This window comes from Lepidochelys olivacea, assembly GCF_965140295.1.
Source record: "Lepidochelys olivacea isolate rLepOli2 genome assembly, chromosome: 1".
NCBI lineage: Eukaryota > Metazoa > Chordata > Testudines > Cheloniidae > Lepidochelys > Lepidochelys olivacea.
The window spans coordinates 137738642-137761834 of NC_140411.1; the positions used below are offsets into that span (position 1 = coordinate 137738642).

A 23193-nucleotide genomic window follows, 5' to 3' on the forward strand; every position below is an offset into this window, starting at 1 on the left:
TATTGATCTATAAAATTAGTAAAATGTTCTCCTACCTCACAGGTAATTTTGGAAGGATTAATGGTTACAAATTATTTTGAAATCCTTGGAGTAAAGGACTTGTAGAAGTGCAGAGTAATAGGAGATTAAAGAAATGAATTTCTCTTTTACAAATATCATTAACAAATAAGGACTCGGTTCTGATCTCACATACCTGCCCAAGGATCCAAGATCAGAAATGACTCAAGATTTATTGTTTAGTTTGTTATCAATCAAACGTTCACACTAGCAACACTTTACATTTCTACTGTCCAGGATCCGCAACTAAACTGCCAGTCAGCTGGTTTATGTTTCCCCCATTACCTTCCACAGTTAACAGTTCTTAAATAGGTTTCAGAGTAACAGCCGTGTTAGTCTGTATTCGCAAAAAGAAAAGGAGTACTTGTGGCACCTTAGTACTACAGCTCACTTCATCGGATGTAGCTCACGAAAGCTCATGCTCAAATAAATTGGTTAGTCTCTAAGGTGCCACAAGTTCTTAAATAATCTCATACTCCCAACTATAACATGAACTCAAACAAGCATTACTACATATAGAAACCAGCTTGATTGGCAGTAACTACTTTGAGTGAAAGTCTGTTCTAGAAATTAAAGACAGCTCTATCAGAATCCATGAGCATATCTCTCTGCTACACATGGACCGATTCACACTGCATACATAATGGACTAAAGCATCTAGAGTCACTGAGGCATAGCATCGTTTTACAATGTTAAAGTGACCAGAACCAGGTCATATTATGCTGTACTATTCACCCAGTAAGACACACACACTATTGGAAAGGATATCCAGAGTCTGTACGCTTAAGTCACGTGACAGAATTACAACGTCAATGGGCTGCTGGCCATTACTTTGAAATTAGCGCAGGATCAGGCCCTGGCAGCTGCTTTTAGTAAGGATCAAGTCTACATCAATAAGATTAGATTCAGACCAGCTGATTGTGCACTCCTTCCCCTCCCCCTAAAACAATTCCAATCTGTCGCTGATGGCAACAATGCTGATAACAGACAAAGACACCAGTGCTACTGGTAAACAGAGAGATTACTTAAACCAGGGGAGTGTGAATGTACTTTATTATCTGCTCCATTACAAAAACAACTTGTATCAGCCTCTTAAAGAAATTCAGAATGCCCAAATCCAAAGGTGTTTTATTTTTAAATCTGTTTTGCCATTGTCAAAGAGTACCATCTATGTTCCGAGTATAGTTGTGAACAAAGATTAAGTACATGTGCTACGAAATAAATGTTTCATACCTGCACAGAACACCACAGAAAACTGAATAGTACTGAAAGGTGAATTGTGAATCTAATCCCAAACAGTACTTTTTCCTGCATTACTTTCTAAAAATGTAATTCTCACAATAGCATATTAAATTGTTGAGCTATATTTCCCAACTCCAGCTACAGACAGGGACCCTGAAGTGAAGCTAGTTTTACTGTTTGTTATATGAATGCAAATAAAATAATAAACAATGGGGAAATGGTTACTCTTTGCTTCAGCAAAAACTCTCTTCAGGTGTTTTTGGGTAACATTTTGTAGCTGTCATGTTAACCTTTTCTTTTCTTTTTTTAAAGGAAACATACAGAAACTATGCACTGACCTTTTAGTTAACTAGCAGTGATCCAAGTAACTGTTACTGCAGACACACAGAATAAAATAAATTACACTGATCAGGATTAAGCTGGCCTCAGCAAGTTAAAAAAAAAACAAACAAAAAAACCCCAAAAGTCCATGCCTCTAGGCAACCAGGGCAAGCTGCCTAACCTGGCTTGTCCATCATTTCATAAGGGGCCTCTTGAGAGAGGGGTCATCACACTTTCCAGAGTGGCTCAGTTGATCAGAACTTCGGTAGCAAGGGATTTGGGATTTTTCCTCAGACTTTCTTCTGAATGTTCTTCATATTTTCCTCTGATATTATATTATGGTAGCTGACCACCCACCAACTTCACTGGTTATTGGTCAACAACTTTGGCACTCCACGCTGCTATAAAAATTAACTCAAAGAAGGAGAAACCTCCTGTATGCCAGGAAGCAAAAGTCCAGACCAGAGTCTCCTAGTCTTGATACTGTCTTTCATCTACCAGGGCATCTTAGTAAATTAAGATTTACAATGTCTACTGAAAAAAGGTCACTTCCCTCCCTTGTAATTCTACACTGAAAGCAAAATTATCTGCTCACTCAAACTATGTGTACGTCAACTGAAAAACTGACTTCAATGGGGCTACTCACATGACCACATTTAGGCATGTTCTGAAGAGCCTTGGTGAACTGGGGCTTTTACCAACCAAGAAGCGCAACAGTCCACCCCATAAGAAGTGGGCAGACTCGGCTCTCTTAAAATCCATCTTAGCAAGAAAAGTCCACAAAGGATGAGAAGGCATTTAACACCTACTGCCCTGACAGTATCTCCCTCAATGTGCCAGACAGCTTGCTCTGATTATTATGAATTTTCCTTCTTTGCAGTTAAAAAAAAAAAGTCCTTTACAATTAAAACCCCCCACTGAACAGTTCCACAGGTGTAGACTTCACCAATGCTGTCATAAGAGAAGAAAATGATTACTTAGCTATACTGTACCACAACTCTGGCATAGTAAGGTGAAAACAATCACAACTGATGAGGCTTTGAGCAAATAATCTACTATTACTGGTGCTCTAGTCTCCTCCACAGCTCTGTCTCCAGCTGCTGAAAAGGAAGGCAATTTGCAAGGACTATGCAGTGGGAGAGAATATCAGAAGGTTGGTGTACTGATACTTGGGGACAACAGTGTTAAAACACACTTTGAGGACCTAAATTCTGTAGTTGATTTCAGTGGCAAAGTAGTGCTGAATTTTCTGGTGCTGTGACATTTCTGCAGTAGCTCCAAGTGAAATCAAAACTAGGAGGTTTTTACTGAATTAAATATGAGCAATCACAGAATCAGGAGAGTGATTCTCTAGCACCCTGTGTTATTTACTCTAATATTAATTTCAATACAAATCTCAGTTCAAAATTTATTTTTCATTTTACACTTCTGCCATATTTTCAACATGTTGCAGAATTTTATATTGACAACACTTTCAAAAATCAGGGAAGACTTTGGCAGCAGCACAGGGGATTTTGGCACTCAGGAGGCAAATGAGAATTGTGGAACTGGGGAGGGGATGCTCCAATCTATTTTCAGTACTTTATATAGCCCCCATCTCTGCAGTATTTGAATACCTCACAATCACTAACATACATATCTTCAGAACAACCCTATGAAATAGGGGAGAGCTATTATCTCCATTTTGCAGGCACAGAAAGTCTAAGGCTATGGCTACATGAGAGAGCTTGCGGCTTCGCAGCTGCACTGATGCAGACATGCCACCGTAAGCTCTCTAGTGTAGCTGCTCTAAGCCAACAGGAGAGAGCTCTCCCAGCAGTTTACTTACTCCAGCCCCCCGTGAGTGGTGGTAACTATGTTGGCGGGAGAGCACCGTCCACACCGGCGCTTATGTTGGCATAAGTTATGCTACTCAGGGGGGTGGCCGTAGTGTAGCCATAGCCTAAGTGACTTTCCCAAAGTCACCCTGGATGTGCATAGCAGAGCACAGAATTGAACCCAGTCTTTCAAGTTTGAGGTGAGCAGCACCCTAACCATCCTTACTCTCTCCCCTTCTCTTTCACTCTCTCTTTTGAGCAGCTTAGTAGGTGACAATTTTGGAAGGGGGTGGGGGCAGCAGCACTCGACCTCTCAGCTCCATTTCCCCTGATTGCCTCTAACAACAATGCATAGAGCGTTGTTATCCGGATTGGGATGCTTGCTAACATGTTCAGAGAAATAGTGAAAGATGCTGACATTTAAATGGTCATTACTAAGTTTGCGCATTAACACCCATTAAAGTGAATGGGAGCAGTTGACACCTCTCAGAGCTACGCATTTGGAAGGTTTTCTTTGTAACCAGAAGGCAGGGATCAGCAACCTTTGGCTCGCAGCCCGCCAGGGTAAGCCCCCTGGCAGGCCAGGCCGCTTTGTTTACCTTACGCGTCTGCAGGTTCAGCCAATCGCAGCTCCCACTGGCCGCGGTTCACTGCTCCAGGCCAACGGGGGCTGCGGGAAGTGGCGGCCAGCACATCCTTTGGCCCACGCCGCTTCCCGCAGGCCCCATTGGCCTGGGATGGTGAACCACGGCCAGTAGGAGCTGCGATCGGCTGAACCTGTGGACGCGGAAGGTAAACAAACTGGCCTGGCCTGCCAGGGGGCTTACCTGACAGGCTGCGGGCCAAAGGTTGCCAATCCCTACCATAAGAACTAGAAAATTAATCTTTTAAAAATGAAACTTTAGATATTGTGCAGCCATATTCTGGGACAGGTGGTAGATTATGTGGCCAATTCTGTGACCAGGGAATTGCAGAAACTATGGACCTTATTTATATCTCATTAAAATGTTGGTCCTTCACCCTGCTTTATTTATCCTACTGTTTTATACCACAACACTTTTAAAAGTTCTCATAGAAATAGCTACTGTAATAGTTCCTCCCCCATCTCCCATGCAAAAGGGGTTATAGTAAATAATTCTTATTTTAATAGATTATTAGCTATTCGTTGTTTCCAGGTCCCTGCTTCCACTTCCCGGTAAGAGACAGTGCGTGGGGCTCTGCTGAGGTACACTCCTGCAGGACTCATCAGGGAAAGGGCAAAGAACTGACCATCAGAATTCCAGCCGAGGTGCACTGATTTTGGAGACCAGAAATGCCAGACAGTTCTCCTGCAAAGTAAGTAAGTAAGTAGTAAGGGTATCCAACCACAGCAGGTTACAGGGCAGGCAACAAACACACAGTCTGGGGAGAGGAGCACATAGAGAGCTGAATTAAGTATTCAAGGCAATGAGGTGACTACTTCTGAAGAGCCACCAGAGGAGCAGGAGACATGGCTTTCCTCTAGAGCTGCTCTTGTCAGCAGGGTCTTACCAGTTCTTTCCCCAGCAGCTGCAGCTGCTCTCCCAGGCTCCCCTGGAGGGGAAAAGAATGTAAAGGAGAGCATGGGAGCCAGTAAGAGCAGCTGCAGATGCCAGCAGAATAAGCAAATAAGCAGGACTAACTTCAGAAAATTGCTAGTGTAGCAGAGTCCAGTGCCAGAACTAGCTCTAGAGGAAAACAGAATTCTAGGCTCCCCACTGGGCTATTCAGATACAATCCCCTAGTACTCCACAGTCCCACACAGACAATCCCTCCCTCCTCCAGCTGGAAGTACTCACGGTTTGTCACTCTCCCCATTCCCGGGAAGTGTCTTTCACATCCACAGGCTCTTGGGCCTTGTCTACACTATGAAATTAGGTCGATTTTGTAGAAGTGGATTTTTAGAAACTGATTTTATACAGTCAATTGTGTGTGTCCACACTTAGCGCATTAAGTCAGTGGAGTGCGTCCTCACTACTGTGGCTAGCATTGACTTAAAAAGAGTGGTGCACTGTGGGTAGCTATCCCATAGTTCCTGTAGTCTCTGCTGCCCATTGGAATTCTGGGTTAAGCTCCCAATGCCTGATGGGGCAAAAACATTGTCGCGGGTGTTTTGGGTACATATCGTCAGGCCCTCCTTCCTCCCTCCCTCCGGGAAAGCAACAGCAGACAATCATTTTGTGCCTTTTTTCCTGGGTTATCCGTGTAAACGCCATACCACGGCAAGCATGGAGCCCGCTCAGCTCACCGTCACCATACGTCTCCTGCGTGCTGCTGGCAGACACGGTACTGCATTGCTACACAGCAGCAGCTCCTTGCCTTTGTGGCAGATGGTGCAGTAGGACGGATAGCCGTCATACATCTCCTGGGTGCTCCTGGCAGACCTCGGTGAGGTCGATCAGGGACACCTGAACAGACATGGCTGTTCTCCTTTTAGAGCACCAAATGGAATCCAGAGACTCCAGGTTATTCTATTCTTTAAGTTTCATCTCATGGAGATTCAGTCCTGCCTGGAATATCATGCGAGCTGGAGGCTTCTGCCTCAGGCTGCTCTCCCAGCCGGCAGCAGCTCGCGGTCGCACCTACCCCAGCCTACCCCTTGCTCCCATGGCTCATGAAGCCTCGACAGTAGTAAGGAGCAGTTCAACAATCGGCTGGTGACCACTGGCTTAATGGAATCACCAGTTCCGCAGGGAACCAAACAGAATAGCCGGCATAGCCCAATAAAATAAAATAATAATAAAATCATCATCATCATAATAATTAAAAAAGGGAATAATAATTAAATAACTACACAAATTCTGAACGTAATGAAAGGAAGTTTTCTTATAATTCATTGCTAGATAGAGATGAGTGGGCAAGTGATGGGTGTAGGGAAGGACAGTGTGAAGTAGGTTAACAGCACAGTTGTGTTCATACTATAACTACAGTATGTGATTCGTGTGATAATGTAACTGATTTGGGAGATTATGTCAGTTAAATTTTGCTCTCAGAATTAGTTAGGGGTAGTTTAGGAACATACACCTCAGCTGTAATATACGTATTGATTACGTGATCACAAAGAGAATACGAAGAGCTGGAGAGCACTCGAGCAGAACTCTAGGAAAGAAAAGGAGGTGTTTTAAAAGAGAGGTCTTTGTAAAGAAAAAACTCTGTCCCTACTGAAGTGTTCCATCAGACAGCGAGATTCAGAGTTTGCCAGTTTCAAAGGCTTTAGTGTAAAAGTAAAGAGTTACTGCAATGCACACTGCCAGGACACAAAAAGACTTTAGTAGCCTATAGGTTCTTGAAGTCGGTAGTGGTTCCTGGGAGGAGAAAAAAAAAGCATAACATCTTAAAAACAAGCTCTGTTATTTTCTTTTTTTTCACTTTCACGGATATATGGCTATAAAGAATAGTACTGTGGCAAATTAGTGTTGACACATATGAGTGTACTGGGATACACGTAGCTTTAGGAGCCTTCACTGACCAAACATAACCTGCCTACTTTAACTGCAGCTTTTTCTTCCCCCACCTCCTTATTATTCACTTTCCCTGTCTTTCCAAAATACTGCACTTACAGTCACCATCCTCTCCCATCATTCTGACATTTCATCTCTCCCCACCCTGAATTTTTATCCCTCTTTTCATATAATGTTCAAGCTCCCTGTCCTCACCTTCAAGGCATTGCACATCTCCATCCTTCTCCTCCCACACACTACAGTCTGCAAGATTCTCTTAAGTGAAGTCATTGTGAACCTTCCTGTTAACCTCAATGATCTGTAGTAATGTAATGGTCTGCCATTAAAGGAGGATGCTTTTAAAATAAAAGGGGTTTAAGTTTAGACCATCCTTTGCACTGAATGAGGCAGGATCCTGGGGAAAAACAGTATGTGATCACAGAATAAAGACCGCCATATGCATACACACAAGGGAGTGGAGTTACAGTTGTAAAGTATTTAGTAACTTTTGAGTGCTTGAAAATGAAATAAACAACATTCTTTTAATGTGTTTTTGTATGTAAATATAGTAACAATCAATGAAATAGCAGCAGCAGGGTAAGATGGGAGATAAATTTGTCTATTCACCCTTCTTGCCAGCATTATCTCATGTTCCTTAATCTCCAACCATGTCCTCTCCTCATTGCCCCATTTGTCTTCTATGCCCACTCCTGATTCCATGACTTTCTGCGTCCCACCCAATAGTATATGTCTGGAATAAAATCCCAATTAACATACGTCAAGTTCTTGCACTATAATCATTCAAAAGAAAACAAGTCTAAACCCTCCCTTCTCTGTAAAGCATGCTTGCCTCAACACCCATAAAACACCATGTCTGTTTATTCTGATTTATATTATATCAGTTTATTTTCACTTGTATTATTGGATTGTTAATTTCTTGGGGTGTGGATTTGTTAATTGTTCAGCACAAACTATGGTGTGTAGCACTATGTACTCTTATGGCAGATAAGATATTGATCTTGAGCTCCCTCCATGGTCACGAGGCTACCAGGCCAGAACCATGTTGGGCTGTGATGGATTACAAAGAGAAAAATACCGGAGAGAGGATATATACAAGGCAGATAATGTGATCACTTTTATGTGCCTCGTCTACCTTTCCTTGAGGATCAATACAGCTTCAAGGATGAAAGACAGAACAAGATAGTGTCATGACAGAGTTCAGCTTCATGAACCCTCTATAAATTTCATCTGGCTTAAAAACAGTACTCAGGAAAATCAATAGCTCTATATAATTAAACATAGCAGCACTGTATCTTTCACCACCCACATGGTCTCAACAGAGCTCACCACTACTCATTTACAGCACACAGTAGAGAACATAATATTTTCCCCTCCCTCTGCGTAGCTACTTTCTTTTTTTGAGCAACTCCAACAGAATTTATAAAAACCTATTTTATTTATTTATTGATCAGAAGCAGTTATTCCTGAATGTACAGATAATGTATTTTCTGAATTAATAATAAAAGTTTGCACTTAAATAGCATCTTTCATCTGAGGCTGTGGGAGCAATTTATAAATATGTAGTACTTTATTAATTTAGCTTCAATATTTCTATGAAGCAGGTAATCATCATTATCTGCACTTTACAGATGAGGAATCTGAGGTCACACAGAAGAGCCTAATTTTGCTTTCACTTGCACCATACTAAATCAAGAATAACTTCACTGAACTGAATAGAATTACACCTGCCAAAACTAGTGTGAGAGCACAATCAGGACCTCAGTGTCTCACCAAGGTGTCCCAATAAGTCCGTGCTACAGCCAGGAATAGAAGCCCTGGTGTCCCAACTCAGAGCTATAGGCCTTCACCAAGAGGCCTTCCTCCTGCTTATAACTGAGGCACAGAGATATTAAATAACTTGCCCAAGGTCACACAGCAAAGTCTGTGGCAGAGCCAATAACTGAACCCAGATCTCCTGAGTACCAGGCCTTTGCCTTAATCATAACAATCCTCAAATACCCACCATGCATGAAAAAAATTAACAAAAGGAAAATGTTCTGCATTTCTAAATGGTCTTAGTTGTAGTTCTCGAAGTGTTTTCTCTCTTCAGATTAAGATCTTCGACAGAGGCCTGCTTCTGCCACAGCAGAACTCACACGAGTACAGGTTGCACATCAAGCGCTATTCTGAGCTTCATTATGTTGCTAATGCTATTTTCCTTGAGCAGTGTATTGCCCTGAATCACAGAAACATAGAGCTGGAAGTGACCAGGGAAGGTCAAGTTAAGACCACAGAACCAGTTAAGAAGTTTTTCCTAATGTCCAACCTAAACTGCCCTTGCTGCTATTTAAGCCCATTGCTTCTTGTTCTATCCCCAGACATTAAGGAGAACAATTCTTCTCCCTTCACCTTGTAACAACCTTTTATGTACTTGAAAACTGTTATCATATCCTTCCATAGTCTTCTCTTCTTCAGACTAAACAAACACAATTTTTTTCAACCCTCCCTCATAGGTCATGTTTTCTAGACCTTTAATCATTTTTGTTGCTCTTCTCTGGATTTTCTCCGATTTGTCCACATCTTTTCTGAACTGTTGCGCCCAGAACTGGACACAACACTCCAGTTGAGGACTAATCAGCACAGAGTAGAGCAGAAGAATTACTTCTCTGGTCTTGCTTACAACACTCCTGCTAATACATCTGGGAATGATATTTGCTTTTTTTTGCAACAGTGTAACACCGTTGACTCATATTTAACTCGTAATCCTCACTATGACCCCCAGATCCCTTTCTGCAGTACTCCTTCCAATTTTGTATGTGTGCAACTGATTGTTCTTCCCTAAGTGGAGTAGTTTGCATTTGTCCTTATTGAATTTCATCCTATTTACTTCAGACCATTTCTCCAGTTTGTCCAGATCATTTTAATTTTAATCCTATCATCCAAAGCACTTGCAAGCCCTCCCAGCTTCGTATCATCCCAGTTTGATGATACCAAGATGGAGGGGTTGCAAGTGTACTCTCTATGCCATTATCTAAATCATTGACTAAGATATTCAACAGAACTGGACCCAGAACTGATCCCAGTGGGACCCCACTTGATATGCCCTTCCAGCTTGACTGTGAACCACTGATAACTACTCTCTGGGAACGGTTTTCCAACTAGTTATGCACCCACCTTATAGTAGCTCCATCTTTGTATTTCCCTAGTTTGTTTATGAAAAGGTCATGTGAGACAGTATCAAAAGCCTTCCTAAAGTCAAGATATACCACATCTACTGCTTCCCCCCCTTATCCACAAGGTTTGTTACCCTGGAGAACAATTGATCACTGTCCTCTTTATAACAGCCCTTAATATATTTGAAGACGGTTATCAGGTTCCCCCCCCTCAGTCCTCTTTTCTCAAAACTAATCATACCCAGTTACTTAAAACTTTTTCTCATAGGTCATATTTCTCATTTTTTGGGCTCTCTTTTGGACTCTATCTGATTTGTCCAGGTTTCCTAAATTATGGTGCCCAGAATTGGACACAGTACTCTGCTGAGGCCTCACCAGTGCCAAGCAGAGCGGCACAATTACCTCCTGTGTCTTAAATACACGACACTCCTGTTAATACACCCCAGAATAATATTACCCTTTTTTGCAACTGCATCACCCTGTTGACTCACATGCAATTTGTGATCCAATATAATCCCCAAATTCTTTTCAGCAGTACTATTAGTCAGTTATTCCTCATTTTGTAGTTGTCCATTTGATTTTGCTTTCCTAAACATAGTATACCTTGCATTTGTCTTTACTGAATTTCATTTTGTTGATTTCAGACCATTTCTCTAATTTGTCAAAGTCCTTTCGAATTCTAATTCTGTCCTTCAAAGTGCTTGCAGCCCCTCCCAGTTTGGCATCATCCACAAATTTTATAATACTCACTCCATTATCCAAGTCATTAATGAAAATATGTAGTAGTATTGAACCCAGGTCTGACCCTTACAGGACCCCACTAGATACACCCTCCCAGTTTGACAGTGTACTACTGATATCTCCTTTTTGAGTACAGTCTTTCAACCAGTTGTGCACCCACCTCAGTTATTTCATTTAGATTTACATTTCCCTAATTTGCTTATGAGAATGTCATGATTGTGTCAAAAGCCTTACTAAGATCAAGATTAAGCCCTTTACTTACTTACACATCTACTGCTTTTCCCCCGCATCCACTAGACCAGTAACCCTGTCAAAGAAGGAAATTAGGGTGGCTTGGCATGCTTTGTTCTTCACAATTGCATCCTGGCTATTGATTGTTTAATAATTTGTTCCTGAATCTTTCCAAGTATTGACGTTAGACTGACTGGTATATAACTCCCCAGGTCCTCTTTGTTTCACTTTTTAAAAATAGGTACTATGTTTCCCCTTCTTCAGTCCTCTCAGAACCACTGAGGATGGGTAAGGTCCTAGAGTGCTTCAGCTAGTTCCTTAAGTACCCTTGGATGAATTTTATCAGGCCCTGCCAACTTGAAAACATCTAATTTACATACATATTCTTTAATCTCCTCTTTGTCTAATGTAGCTTGGGTTCTTTCTCCGTTGTTATTAAATGTGAATTGTGTTGAGTATTTTATCACTAATAACCTTTTTAATGAAGACTGAAGTAAAATAGGCATTAAACACCTCAGTCTTCTTGATGTCATTACCTATTAGCTCTCCTTCTCTGGCTAAGTAGAGGACCTACACTTTCCTTTGTCTTTCTCTTGCTCCTAATGTCTTTAAAGAACCTCTTCTTATTGCCATTTGTATTTCTTGCTAGGTATAACTCATTGTGTGCCTTAGCCTTTCTGATTTTGCTATTGATTGTATGTGTACACTTAAGCCTGTGTGTTTCAACATTCCAGATATTCTTGACTCTAAGGATTTAAATAGCAGAATGTAATTTATAAAAAATTCCTACTTGTTGATTACACTTTTTTCAAATTATTTCCCTCCTCTCTCCCTCCTTAATGCCCAGAGAAAGGATAGCATAATTACAATGAAAGCTCATTCTATTAAGCATTTATGCTGGATATTTCCCATGCAAAGAACATGGGGAAAATGATGTTTTTCACATTGTTTCCTCAAAACAGATTATAAACTTGCGTATAAACTTTATTTGTCTATGCAATAAACTATAAATCAGGACAACAAGACACTTTGTTTTTTTAAAAGGATTTCACAGAGATAAAGATGACTTGGAGATCTCCAAGGACTGAGACTTGCAAAAACTCCCCTACTGATTTTTTTGGCTAATATCCCCCTACTATTTTCCCAGAGCTGGGCTTGAGGCTTTGAATGTGAAAGAAAAAAATATTTCCTGTACAACACTGAAGGGTACCGAGGGGGAAGACAGGTCTTGGAATTTTTACTGTTTGGTGAGCCAAAGAAAAATAAAGCAAATGGCTACTCCATCTTAAAAGAGTACATTGCAGCTTCCTCCAGCATTAAACAACATAGCTAGGAATTTCCTTTGGGCTGGACCTCTCAGGAATCTAGGATTTTACTAAATTTAACCTTAAGAAGCCCAGATTTTTGAGAATATTGACATATTCATTTTTTTTTTAACTCAGCTGACTTAAGCTTTAATTTAAAATGTGAGCATCAATTGATTAAGAATTTTGAAATGTTAAAAAAATCTTTTGGTTTTTAAAGGAAGTATTGGATGTCAATGCAAAAATTTTTCAGCACTTGGGTATTTATAGGATAAACCAGAACAATAGTAGGGACAGAGTAATGGAAAGTTGGAAATGACTCAAAGGATCATTTTTATAGAAAAAAGTTTATAATTAAAATATTGGTACTACCTGTTTTACTGAGGAAAAAGATAGAGATTTTCACTACCTATCTTAATGCTACAGATTCCTCAATTTCCCCCAGAATTGCTCTAAACAAAGCATTTTCTCCTGAACAAATACATGCTACTTCTATTCTCCAAAGCATTCATACTCATTCTCTCTAGGTAGAAAAACCACAAGTATTTTCACTGGTTCATTTACTTCTAGTGCCCATTACTCTTGTGTATTATATTGCAACACCCTAATGTTGCATTAAGGACATATTCATTACAGCCTCAGATGGAAAGTATATAATACAAACAAGGCCTGAACTTACGTAACTCCTGCCTGTGCGCCTCTGTCTGTGCAAAATACTGGCGGAGCTCTTCTGTGATCTCCATGTTGCTCAGATCGCATTCTATCTCCTCTTCAGACTCAGAATCCTTCTCCATTTCAGAATCCCTGCCCATATTCTTGGTCACTCTGGTACTGCAGTGGGCATCTGGGTATTGCTGGGGCCAGGAAGGGTAACGTGCTCTGCTGTTTGGAGTGTAGGTAGAATAGTCGTCAGCATCCGATGGGTTGCCTCCATCCCAATCCGAGTAACGGCCTGTAGGAAAGGTTTTGGATGGATACCATGACAGATGATGAAAGGACTCCATGGCTTTCCTGTAGGCATTTTTGTGCTTGTACATCCAGTGCATGGCTTGGTTGTAATGCTTCCAGTATCTTGCATATACTTGTTGATTATACCATGGGTGAGAGTCTTCGTGCAGTGAGTCCTCCTTAAAAAAGTGGGAGCAGAGGGGAGAGACAGTGTTGAGGCAACTCCTAGAATTGAAAAGCTTTTTCATTCCAAATGCTTTACTTCCTATGATAGCAAAATCCATGTATTTTGGAGGAAAAATGACAAGTGCTTGAAGCGTGAACATACTATACATACAAAAATAGATCATGTTGCTCACTCTACTAGTCACCAAGGAAGAAAGTAACGAGAATGACTGCATCAAAGCTTTACCCCAAAGCGCTATTATTACAGTGGAAGCCACTCCTTTGGGGCAACATGTTGAAATGTACTAATGCAAACCGAGCCTGTGTGGATATAAATACTCAACACTTACTAATGCAAATAAATTCACGTGAATTCATATACTACACAGGTGAAAGCTGAGCTGAATGAGGTTTGATTACTTCAAAGTGCGTGTGGGATAAGCCTCATACTATGAATACACAAGCTTCATGTTAACAGGCAGCGGGTAATGCTTCTGAAATTCCTCTGTACTAAATAAAGGCACCTATTTCATATAGTAATGCATTTACCCCATCTCCTTGCCATAATAATTTCAGTGGTAGAGATCAGATGGCAACTTAGTCACGTCTCAATCACACCTTAGTCAAGGTCCCAATTAACCCCCACAGCGTGCGTAGCAAAGTGCTGTGCTGCTAATAAATCTCACTTCTCTATTCATCAGCAGCTATAATCTGAAAAAGGGTAATAAAGTTCGTTGACTTAAGTAAACTAAAATATCTCTTTCCAGTTATAAATCTGAACAAGTTGTAAAACAGCAACAACTGTTTTTAAAAATGTTTGTTTGCCTGACAACAGTTTACCCATGGCTCTATTCCAGCCACATAACTCTATAAGAGTGCAGCAGCCCTATATAGTAAAGTAAATTCTGTATAGAAAAAGATTGCAATAGGTTCCCCTCCCCTACTAATTCGGCTACACATGGGTAGTGTTGGAGAAAGGTCAGGGATAATGGAAAGCTAAATCACTCTTGGGGTGGTGTTTGCCCACTGTCTGTCCTTGGGGTAGAGCTTCTGAGTAAGGGCTCTGAACGCATGGAAAGTGATGTTGGATTTAAAAACAAGTTGGTCTCACTTAATTAATTTGGATATCGATGATGCAACAACACGTGTCTGTCTTAAACTGAAAAAAGCCAATAAATTTAGTATAAAGTCTGATGTTCCTCCCATAATGCATGTCCTTGGTGTAGATATTTTGTGCGTCTCTGGGGAGGGAGAGTTTTACTTGATCTATTTTTTATGCCAAACATTTGGACTATTTTAGACTTAAATGTGGAAGGTCATCTTTTCTTTTTCAGGGATACTGTCAAGATAAAAAAATCATACTTTTTTACCTGTATTATTAACATCCTAAATCACCAAGAATGATTTTTTTAAAAAAATCAAATTTTATGAATTTGGTTTAGCGACACTTCATAGCTAAAGTCTTACCACCCCTTCCCCAAAACCAACCTCCCTTCCTGCACCCCGCCCCTCCAAAAGGGGCTTAAAAACACTGACAACATAATTTTAAGGTTATGTTTAAGTAGTTACAAGAACAAAGTCTCAAGCTAATAAACTTTTTTTTTCCCCTTATTTCACTTAAACAGTGAGTCAGGGATTGTGTCTCGTCTGTTTATACAAATCTATGGTGTCATACAAGTGATTTTAAGAAACAGACACCAAATTAATTTTTATGGAAATGCATAACAAAATATCTGTCTTTTTGGCTAAGACTTTATGAGCCAGATGCTCCTGATGCACTTCAATTGGGCTGGTGAAACTCCACTGACTTCAGGGGATTTATTGCCAATTTATGCTGGTGTAAGAGGAGAATCTGGCCCTGTTGCAAGGATGTATTTATTTATTTATAAGAAGGAAAATGAACTTGTAAAAACCAGGATATTTAAGGTTTTTACTTTGCTTTCATTAAATGAGAATGTCACACTGACTCTAGTTCTTCAAAGTATAGTCAAGACCAGAAAATTCTGTGGTCAAATCTGAGAAGTTGCAACTCCCATTTCACATAGTTAGTTCTGGAGCACTTTGTTTAATTTTTCCCACTGAATTAATTAAACATCAAGTTTGGAAACATCAGTAGAGCAGTTAATACAGCTTGACAAAAAAGGAAAGTTTCATATATTCTATGTATTCTCCAAGATGACAACATTTCTTTTTAAAATACAAAAAATATCTTCAGTTCTTTTAACTAAAATGTTTCTAAAATGGGCCTTGGTGATGACCTCACTGAAAACTTTGGAATACAGCTGGCTGATTTGTCTATCTGACTAGCCCCAGATGTTAATTTAGGGGGAGAGGAATACAAAGGGCCACTTCATGTAGATAGAATTGTGATTTTGGTGCTTATCCAAATACTTCTGTGTTTGGAAGGGGAAAAAAAGTGACTGTAGAAAACCTCACTCTTTCTTTGAATTTTTAAAATCCATCTGTTGAAAAAAAATTAAGGGGATGTTTTAGATTGGGATGAAGAAGGAAAAGGAACACTTTAAAGGCTAACTATGGAATATAGCTGTATGTCTGTGTTTTTTCAGCTGTTGTATAAATGGAAATACAGAGGAGTTTTTCTCAACCGTATAAAAGCTATAAATCTAAGAAGAGTGATCAGCAGATTTCCCTGTTATTTTCCTGTTATATGTCTCTAGATTCTTCTCTGAGGAGACCAATCAAACAATTATTTTAATAAATAAATTTTACTTTGAATGCAATTTAAAATACAATTCTTTTAACTATGTGCTGACAGTTCAATACAATTTGCTTGTATATGCAGTTAACATACGAAGTGTGCATTGCCCATACTCTCAGATACACAGTAGAAGTAAAGAATGCTTACCATCACCTGTGGAGTTTGCTCCAATGATCAACGTAAACTAGAAAAGAAAATAATATTTTTTAATTTATAAAAAGATAGTTAAATACACAAAGCATCTTTAGTGAACCCTAGTAGCTACAGATAAGAGTCAAGTCAACAGATGAGGGATTTTGAGTAATCAGAGAATACTTGAAACCTCTTATTCATTGATTCTAATTGGTTTTAGTATGGAACTTTTAAATATTGAGATTATTAATATATAAGGCTCAAAAAGATCAAAGGGCAGAGCACTTTCTGTGCCCCCATCTCCCTGCAGCCTAGAAAGCAGGAAGAGATAAATAAACTTGGTCTCATTACCCATTTTTTTTTATCCTCCACATGATAGTGGCTTCCTCTACTTCTAGGTATCTTCAAAATTAATGACATTAAGGAATGACCTTAAATGAGAAAGACTTTACTTTATCCCTCAGTAGTGTTTGCAGAAGGAATCCTATAAAACTTTTATGTTAAGCATTTTTAAAACCATTTTGATTTCACTCAGGTAGTAAGATTTTTGTTTATTTTTAATCCTATGTTGTAATTATTTGTATAACCATCTCCTCTTAGTCTTCTCCCATTTTATGCTTCCCTGATTGCAACACTGCTTCACCTAAACGAAGCACAGACAAATTCAGGTGGTGATCAAGTACTTGAATGGAGAGAGGAGGGGAGGTTAAGTACAAAAGTGGAAACTGGAAAGGACCAGATCATAAGAAGATCTGCAATTACAAGCTGCTGTTTAAAATTACTATCACCTACCACATACATTGCACTTTTAATCTTCAAAGTTATTTACCAACACAAACCACTTAAGGGAATTTTGAAAATGCCCTGACTATTGGACAGCTATTTCATTATATCAAGATTTTAAAAGAGCAAACCCAAACCACCCATTCCGCATAGTGTCATCACCCAGAAACTCTCATTTGAAGGGACACGAGGGGCAGCAGAGGGGAATGATACAAAGATTAACATCCCCTCTCCACACTTTAAAAAAATTAGTGTGGGCCAAAGAATCCACTAACTGACACTCCCAAGCTACTCCATCCAACTAGTGGGTCAAATGATACACCAGTGTGACTGAAAGTAAAACAGGAGTAATTCCACTGTCTTCTTTGGGGCTAACCCAGATTACACCAGCATAACGGAGTAGAATTCTTCCCACTGGGGCTGCCCAGGGTGACAGTTGGAGCAGCATTTGGCCTCCTATTTATGACTTTATTGACGAAGCAGCAACTATTTGTCTCTTTAAGACAGCAATGCTGAGTGAAAAGAGATCTGAATGCAGTCCACCCTGACACCACCAAAGAAATGCAAATCATGAAGCTACCACAAATCAGCACAAAGGCTGAACGCTCTCCCTTTGTATAGTGGAGACAGAGCCCAAATATGCAAACCCCTCACTCACCAACCCTTCTGCAAACAGTCCTTACATACATGAGTAGTCCCAGTTCAGTCAATGGGCCTACTCATATGAGTAAAGGTTAGCAGAATCAGGTTCAAAACTGTCAAAGAGACTGAACTGATTGTCTTCCTTCCAACCTGCCAAGAGAGGCAGGAGGGAAAGAAAGAGCGGAGGTCACTAATGAAACATTGCAGTGACTTGCAGCATAACGAGCCTACAGATATATAAAAGACATGGGCGGGGCTTCCCCTTTCTGTTCATCTCAAAAAACATTTTCCTATGCTATCATCTTTTTAAAAGTTGTGTTTCTCTCTCATAGGGTGCGTGTGTGTGCGTGCATGTGTGTATATAGTTTTCATTTCTTTCATGTGCACATCTGGGTACTGTCAAAGTCACTAGAGTAAACAGAAAGGTCTCTTTCTCATATTTAAAATGTAAACTGTATTGTAGCTGCCTCTCTCATTTTCCGCCTGTAGTTTAGGGAAGTTACACACACGAGAATTCTGTGTCTGCCTATGACTTTTGCATACCAAACCATTCTCTGAACTGCCTTAAGGATCAACGAAAATCAGGTTCACAGCCTAACATAAAGAGACTTTGTTTTTAATACCATAAGTGACAAAAAAATACAAACCATATTCTGAAGCACATAGAGAGAGCTTTTTGAGGGGTGAAAAAGCCCTCACAAATCCATTAAAATGTATCAGCTTACGGAACATGAAATAAATATACACTTTAGCAAACAGAAAAAAAATAATTGTCATAAATTATTTATGAACCCTTATAGAAATATAACTCCTAACTCAGGAAAGTCCTGATCCTGGGCACCACCATAATACAAACAACAAAGAAATCATTAATAAGAAATCAAAAAAGCAAAATGGCTCTTCAAAAGTAAATTCAATAGGTTATCAAAATCACTCAAGAAGCAGAAAATAAATAAAATAATTCTGGCTCTACTTTTTTCAATTCCTAAAAGTTAAAATACGGCGGTTGCTGCACAAACCGAAAATAGTCTAATGTCGCTGGGAACACCACTTAACTTTTGAATGAAGAAATTACTAAAAAGGTATGAATCATCATTGTAAAATTACCAAGAAAATGTATTAGCCCAGGCAAAAAATCTACTTGCCCGCACTTACCATAATGATGATGAAAAAATTTACTTGCTCATACAAAAATGACTATCCCCAGGCAATTGGATGGGCAGAATTTTGCATGCTGGCATTAAAGCTAAGGTCCCAACCTTGCAAACACTTGTACATGTGCTTAACTTCACTACGGTGAATAGTCCAATCAATGGGACTACTCATGGTAGTAAAATTAAGGCCCCAGTCTTGCCAAATGATCTCTGCAGGAAAACCCTGGTGCCCATATGGAGTGTCACTGAATGTGTCTCAATGCAGGGATAGGGGAGTTGCTGGCAGAGACCATCTGGCAGGATTGCGGACTAAAGTAAAAGATTTTAAGGCTGCAGGCCGCAACAATAAAATGCTTGGACAAAGAATACTTGGTCCCTTTTTGTGTATTAAAATGTTCTCTTGCTTCGAGGGCTTTGGCACAGAAAATCCCCTCCCCCCCCTTTTTTAACCACAACCACATAATTATCGGTTTGTATTACCACAGCGTCTAGGAGTCCCAGTCATGGATAAGGACCCCATTGTGCTAGGCACTGTACACAGGACAAACGGTCCATTTCTGATACATTGTTTTATCTCCTTTCCTAACCTTTCAAATCATATAATAATTCCCCATTTATATTAAATACTGATGAAAGAAGAAAGCCATAACTGACTATGGGTCTGATCCCACAAAGTGTTGTACATCACTCAGTCCCACTGAAGTTAAATTGAGACGGATTACCATCCCGTAGGATTGGATCCTGGAATGCTCTATTTTGAAAATAGAAAAGGAGGACTTGTGGCACCTTAGAGACTAACAAATTTATCTGAGCATAAGCTTTCGTGAGCTCAAATAAATTTGTTAGTCTCTAAGGTGCCACAAGTACTCCTTTTCCTTTTGCGAATACAGACTAACAGGGCTGCTACTCTGAAACCTGCTATTTTGAAAATGTGATGATACATTGTACACCATGAGAGCACAGCCCCCTGGTGGAGTATTGTACACAGTTTTGGTAACCACACTTGAAATATATTGCACAGCTTGAAAAGGCCTACAGTCAACAAAAGTCTTACTGCTCAGTATGGCAAGACCTGAAGAAACAGGACTATTTAGGAAAGAAAAAAAAAAAAGATTGAGGGGACTTTCAGTTATTTAAAATTATGAAGAGCATAGCAAGAGCTAGTCAGTCACTTCTTTTCACACTGTTGCATAGAAATAGAAAATGATATAATTAAGAGGGGGAGGAATTAGAACAAATTAAAATACTTCTTCACAGATCCCACAGTCAATCTGTGGAATTTACTGTCACAGAAAGTCACTGAAGTAAATAAAACTAGAGAGGACTGGAGAATCTTACCAACACTAACTTTTGTAGCTCTGCAAAATAAGACAACTAGTAAGTAAGTCATTACAACTTTTATTTCAGGGAATACATCAATCATTTGTGTGGGTCAGGAATGATTTTTTCCCCACTTTTTTCACCAAATCTTTAAGTATTTGGTAATGCTGACAGTCGGATAAAGGAACAGATCGACCAATGACTTACTTGAACCAATACTGAAATTGCTGTAAGTGTTTTGTACATATTCCAAGAACTCGGTGAGAACAAAATGCCATGTTGTAGCACCAACAGCTTATATTTTTCAAATGATCATTTTACATTTCTAGTGCTAGAAAATCTGGGGGCAGGAGGATGTTTAAAGAAAGTCCATTCAGCCTTTTCTGTCACTCAGCTACTGATTAACTACCAGTGTGCATCGCTACCTATGTTAATTTTAATATCAACATGGCCCAGTTATAATTCTTGTAGAAATGCAGATGTGCAACACAGAACCAATTAATTACACCTGTATACCCCTTTAACAAAAACTCCTGTAGACTACATTCCTGTTTGTGAATATCGCTAAATATTAAAGATGTTCTCTGGTTGACTTTTGATGTCGGTAAATATAAAAAATGTTCTCTGGTTAGGACCTGGCTGTTATCCAGCCAGCATAGTTACAGCGATCTAATATGCATGCAGTTATTCTGGTATAAGGTGCTTATGCAGGTACAGCTTACTGCTGTAAGGAAAGGGGAATAAATTATAACGGTATAATTGTGGCCAGGCTAGAGACTGTACTCATTTAACTGTTTTGGTAGAAAATCAACCCCTTGCCTCACAAACGCACACTGAAATAGTTAAATCAGTACAAAAACTCCACGCAGACCATGCAGTAGCATGTATAAAGTTCACCAGGTCCCAAGAGCCTAAGGCTCTACTCCTATATCAGTGGTCCCCAAACTCTCTCCTCCCCAGGAAGCATGGTTGGGGGGGGAGGGGGGAGCAGAAGCAGGGCTTGTGCTGCAGCTGGGGCCTTAGCTGAGAGTGGAGCCGTGTTGGGAGCCAGGGGCATTGTGCATCGCGCATGTGGGCAAGGGCATTGTGCATTGTGGGAGCCAGGGGCATTACCATTGTGCATCACCACCTATGTTCATTTTAATATCGCTACCTTTACAGCTGGGGCCTTAGCTGAGAGTGGAGCCATGTTGGGAGCTAGGGGCCATGGCTGGGAGTGGAGCTGTGGCCAGGAGCGGGGCCGCAGTTGGGGCCGGAACTGCAGGTGGGGCCATGACTGGGAGCGGGGCTGGACTGGAGTGGGGGGCAGAGAGGGGCTGGGTAGCACTCTCTCCCCATCCCCCCATTGGGGTTGGTCCAGGCCCCCTTCCCCCACAAATGTGTCTCTGTGCCCCCTGGAGGAGTGCCCCCCAGTTTGGGGACCCCTGTCTTATATGGATCTGAGAATACAGGGTGTTGCTTTGAAATCCAGGATACCTGGTGCATTTGAGTGGCTTATAGGGAAAATGCAGGTTTTGGATTTGGAAAAAATGAAAGGTCAATTTGAACTATATTAAAAAAAAATGTAATAGTGAACAATAAATTATCACTAATATGCCTTATTTTGGGTCTTTGTCCTATCTTGGGGCATTGGCAGGTCAATGGTAGGAAGTAGTGTGCACATGAGGAGGAAACAGGTAGTTTAAGCTCTTTGGGGCAGGCACTATCTCCTATTGTGCGTTTGCGTACAGTGCCTAGCACTGGAGGGCACAGATCAGCGGTTCTTGTCGTGCTGCCCCTCAGTACCCGGCTCCGGCCGGGGAAGCCAGTGATCCAACCAGCGGACCAAATCCGATGATGAATCCTGGTCACGGGCCACTAACTACTAGCAGTTTTAAGCTTACTAAGTAGGGCTGTTTGGTGCATCCACACTGCATCAAACCATCTTTCGTGCTCTACGTTTGCACAGCACCCAACACAGCAAGGCCCTGGTGGTGTATTGCAGAGCATTGCTGGGGCAGCCACCTTGCGACGGGGAGCCCAGCACGGGGGCCGCGGTTATCACTTGGGGGTGGGAAGTGGTGGGTTCTCTTTCTTCCTCACCCAAGCACCCCTGCCTTAGGGAGAGGGGCTTGCGGGGCGGGGGGGGTCCCTTTCCCCCCCTCACTTCACACAGGGGTGGGTGGTCTCCCCACGCCATCGCTTCACCCCAGTTCACGGGATGGTTTTGGGGCGCGGGGGGGGTGTCTCCCTCACACCCCAAGGTATCCGCCCCCCTCCCCATTCACCAGCTGAGTTCCCAGGCGGGGTGGAAGGGGGGGGGCAGAGAGAGATTTCTCCGTTTTCTTCCCACTGCCCCACCACCCCGGGGCGGCTCCGGGGGTCCCCTCTTCCAGGCGGCTCAGGTACATGGGCTGCCACGGCTGGGAACCGGGGGCTCCCCCACCCGCCTCAGGTGTCTGGATCCTGGCCCTGGGGCCAGCCCCGCCCCTTTCCCCACGGGGGCTCCCCCCAGCCCGCACCCCCACGTGGAGCGGGGCCCGCGGCACGTACTGTGGGTCCGGGCGGGCAGCCCCGGCGCCGAGACCCGCTCGTCCTTCCTCCTTCCTTCCTGCCGCGGCGGGAAGCGGGGCCCGGGGGCGGGGTTTGCCGGCTCCCGATCCCCTGGGCTGGGGCGCTCCCTGGCGGGGCAGAGCGGAGCGCAGCGCAGCGGGCGCCGCAACCAGCGTCCTCCGTCCCCGCTTCCCCGCGCCTGCCCGGGCGCCTTGGGGGCTCGCCCAGGAAGAAGCGTCAGGGGACACCGGGCCGCCTCCCCAAGCGGCGGCACCAGCCCCTGTGTGTAGCAGCCAGGAGATTGGGGTCACTCCCCCCGCCCACACCTCACTCAGCGGGAGCGGAGCCCGCCAGCCAGGCCACCCCCCCCCCCACACCTTTGCACGGGGCAGATTTCGAGTGGGCGGTGCTGGTGCCTTCCAGCTGCCCCTGTCTGGTGTGGGACGGAACAAGC

The 23193-nt window shown here is 41.8% G+C and overlaps 1 protein-coding gene across 1 annotated transcript in view; it reads right to left on the reverse strand.

Moving 5' to 3' along the window:
• The window catches only part of GEMIN8 (gem nuclear organelle associated protein 8), a 35487-nt gene extending 12655 nt beyond the window's left edge, over positions 1–22832 (reverse strand). The window contains exons 1-3 of the mRNA XM_084616732.1: positions 22740–22832; positions 16324–16360; positions 13024–13471 (exon numbers count right to left, since the gene is read on the reverse strand). Coding sequence (XP_084472858.1) covers positions 13024–13471; positions 16324–16326 — 451 coding nt within the window. The 5' untranslated portion in view covers positions 16327–16360; positions 22740–22832. The remainder of the gene's footprint in view (positions 1–13023; positions 13472–16323; positions 16361–22739) is intronic.
• Between the last annotated feature and the right edge of the window lie 361 nt (positions 22833–23193).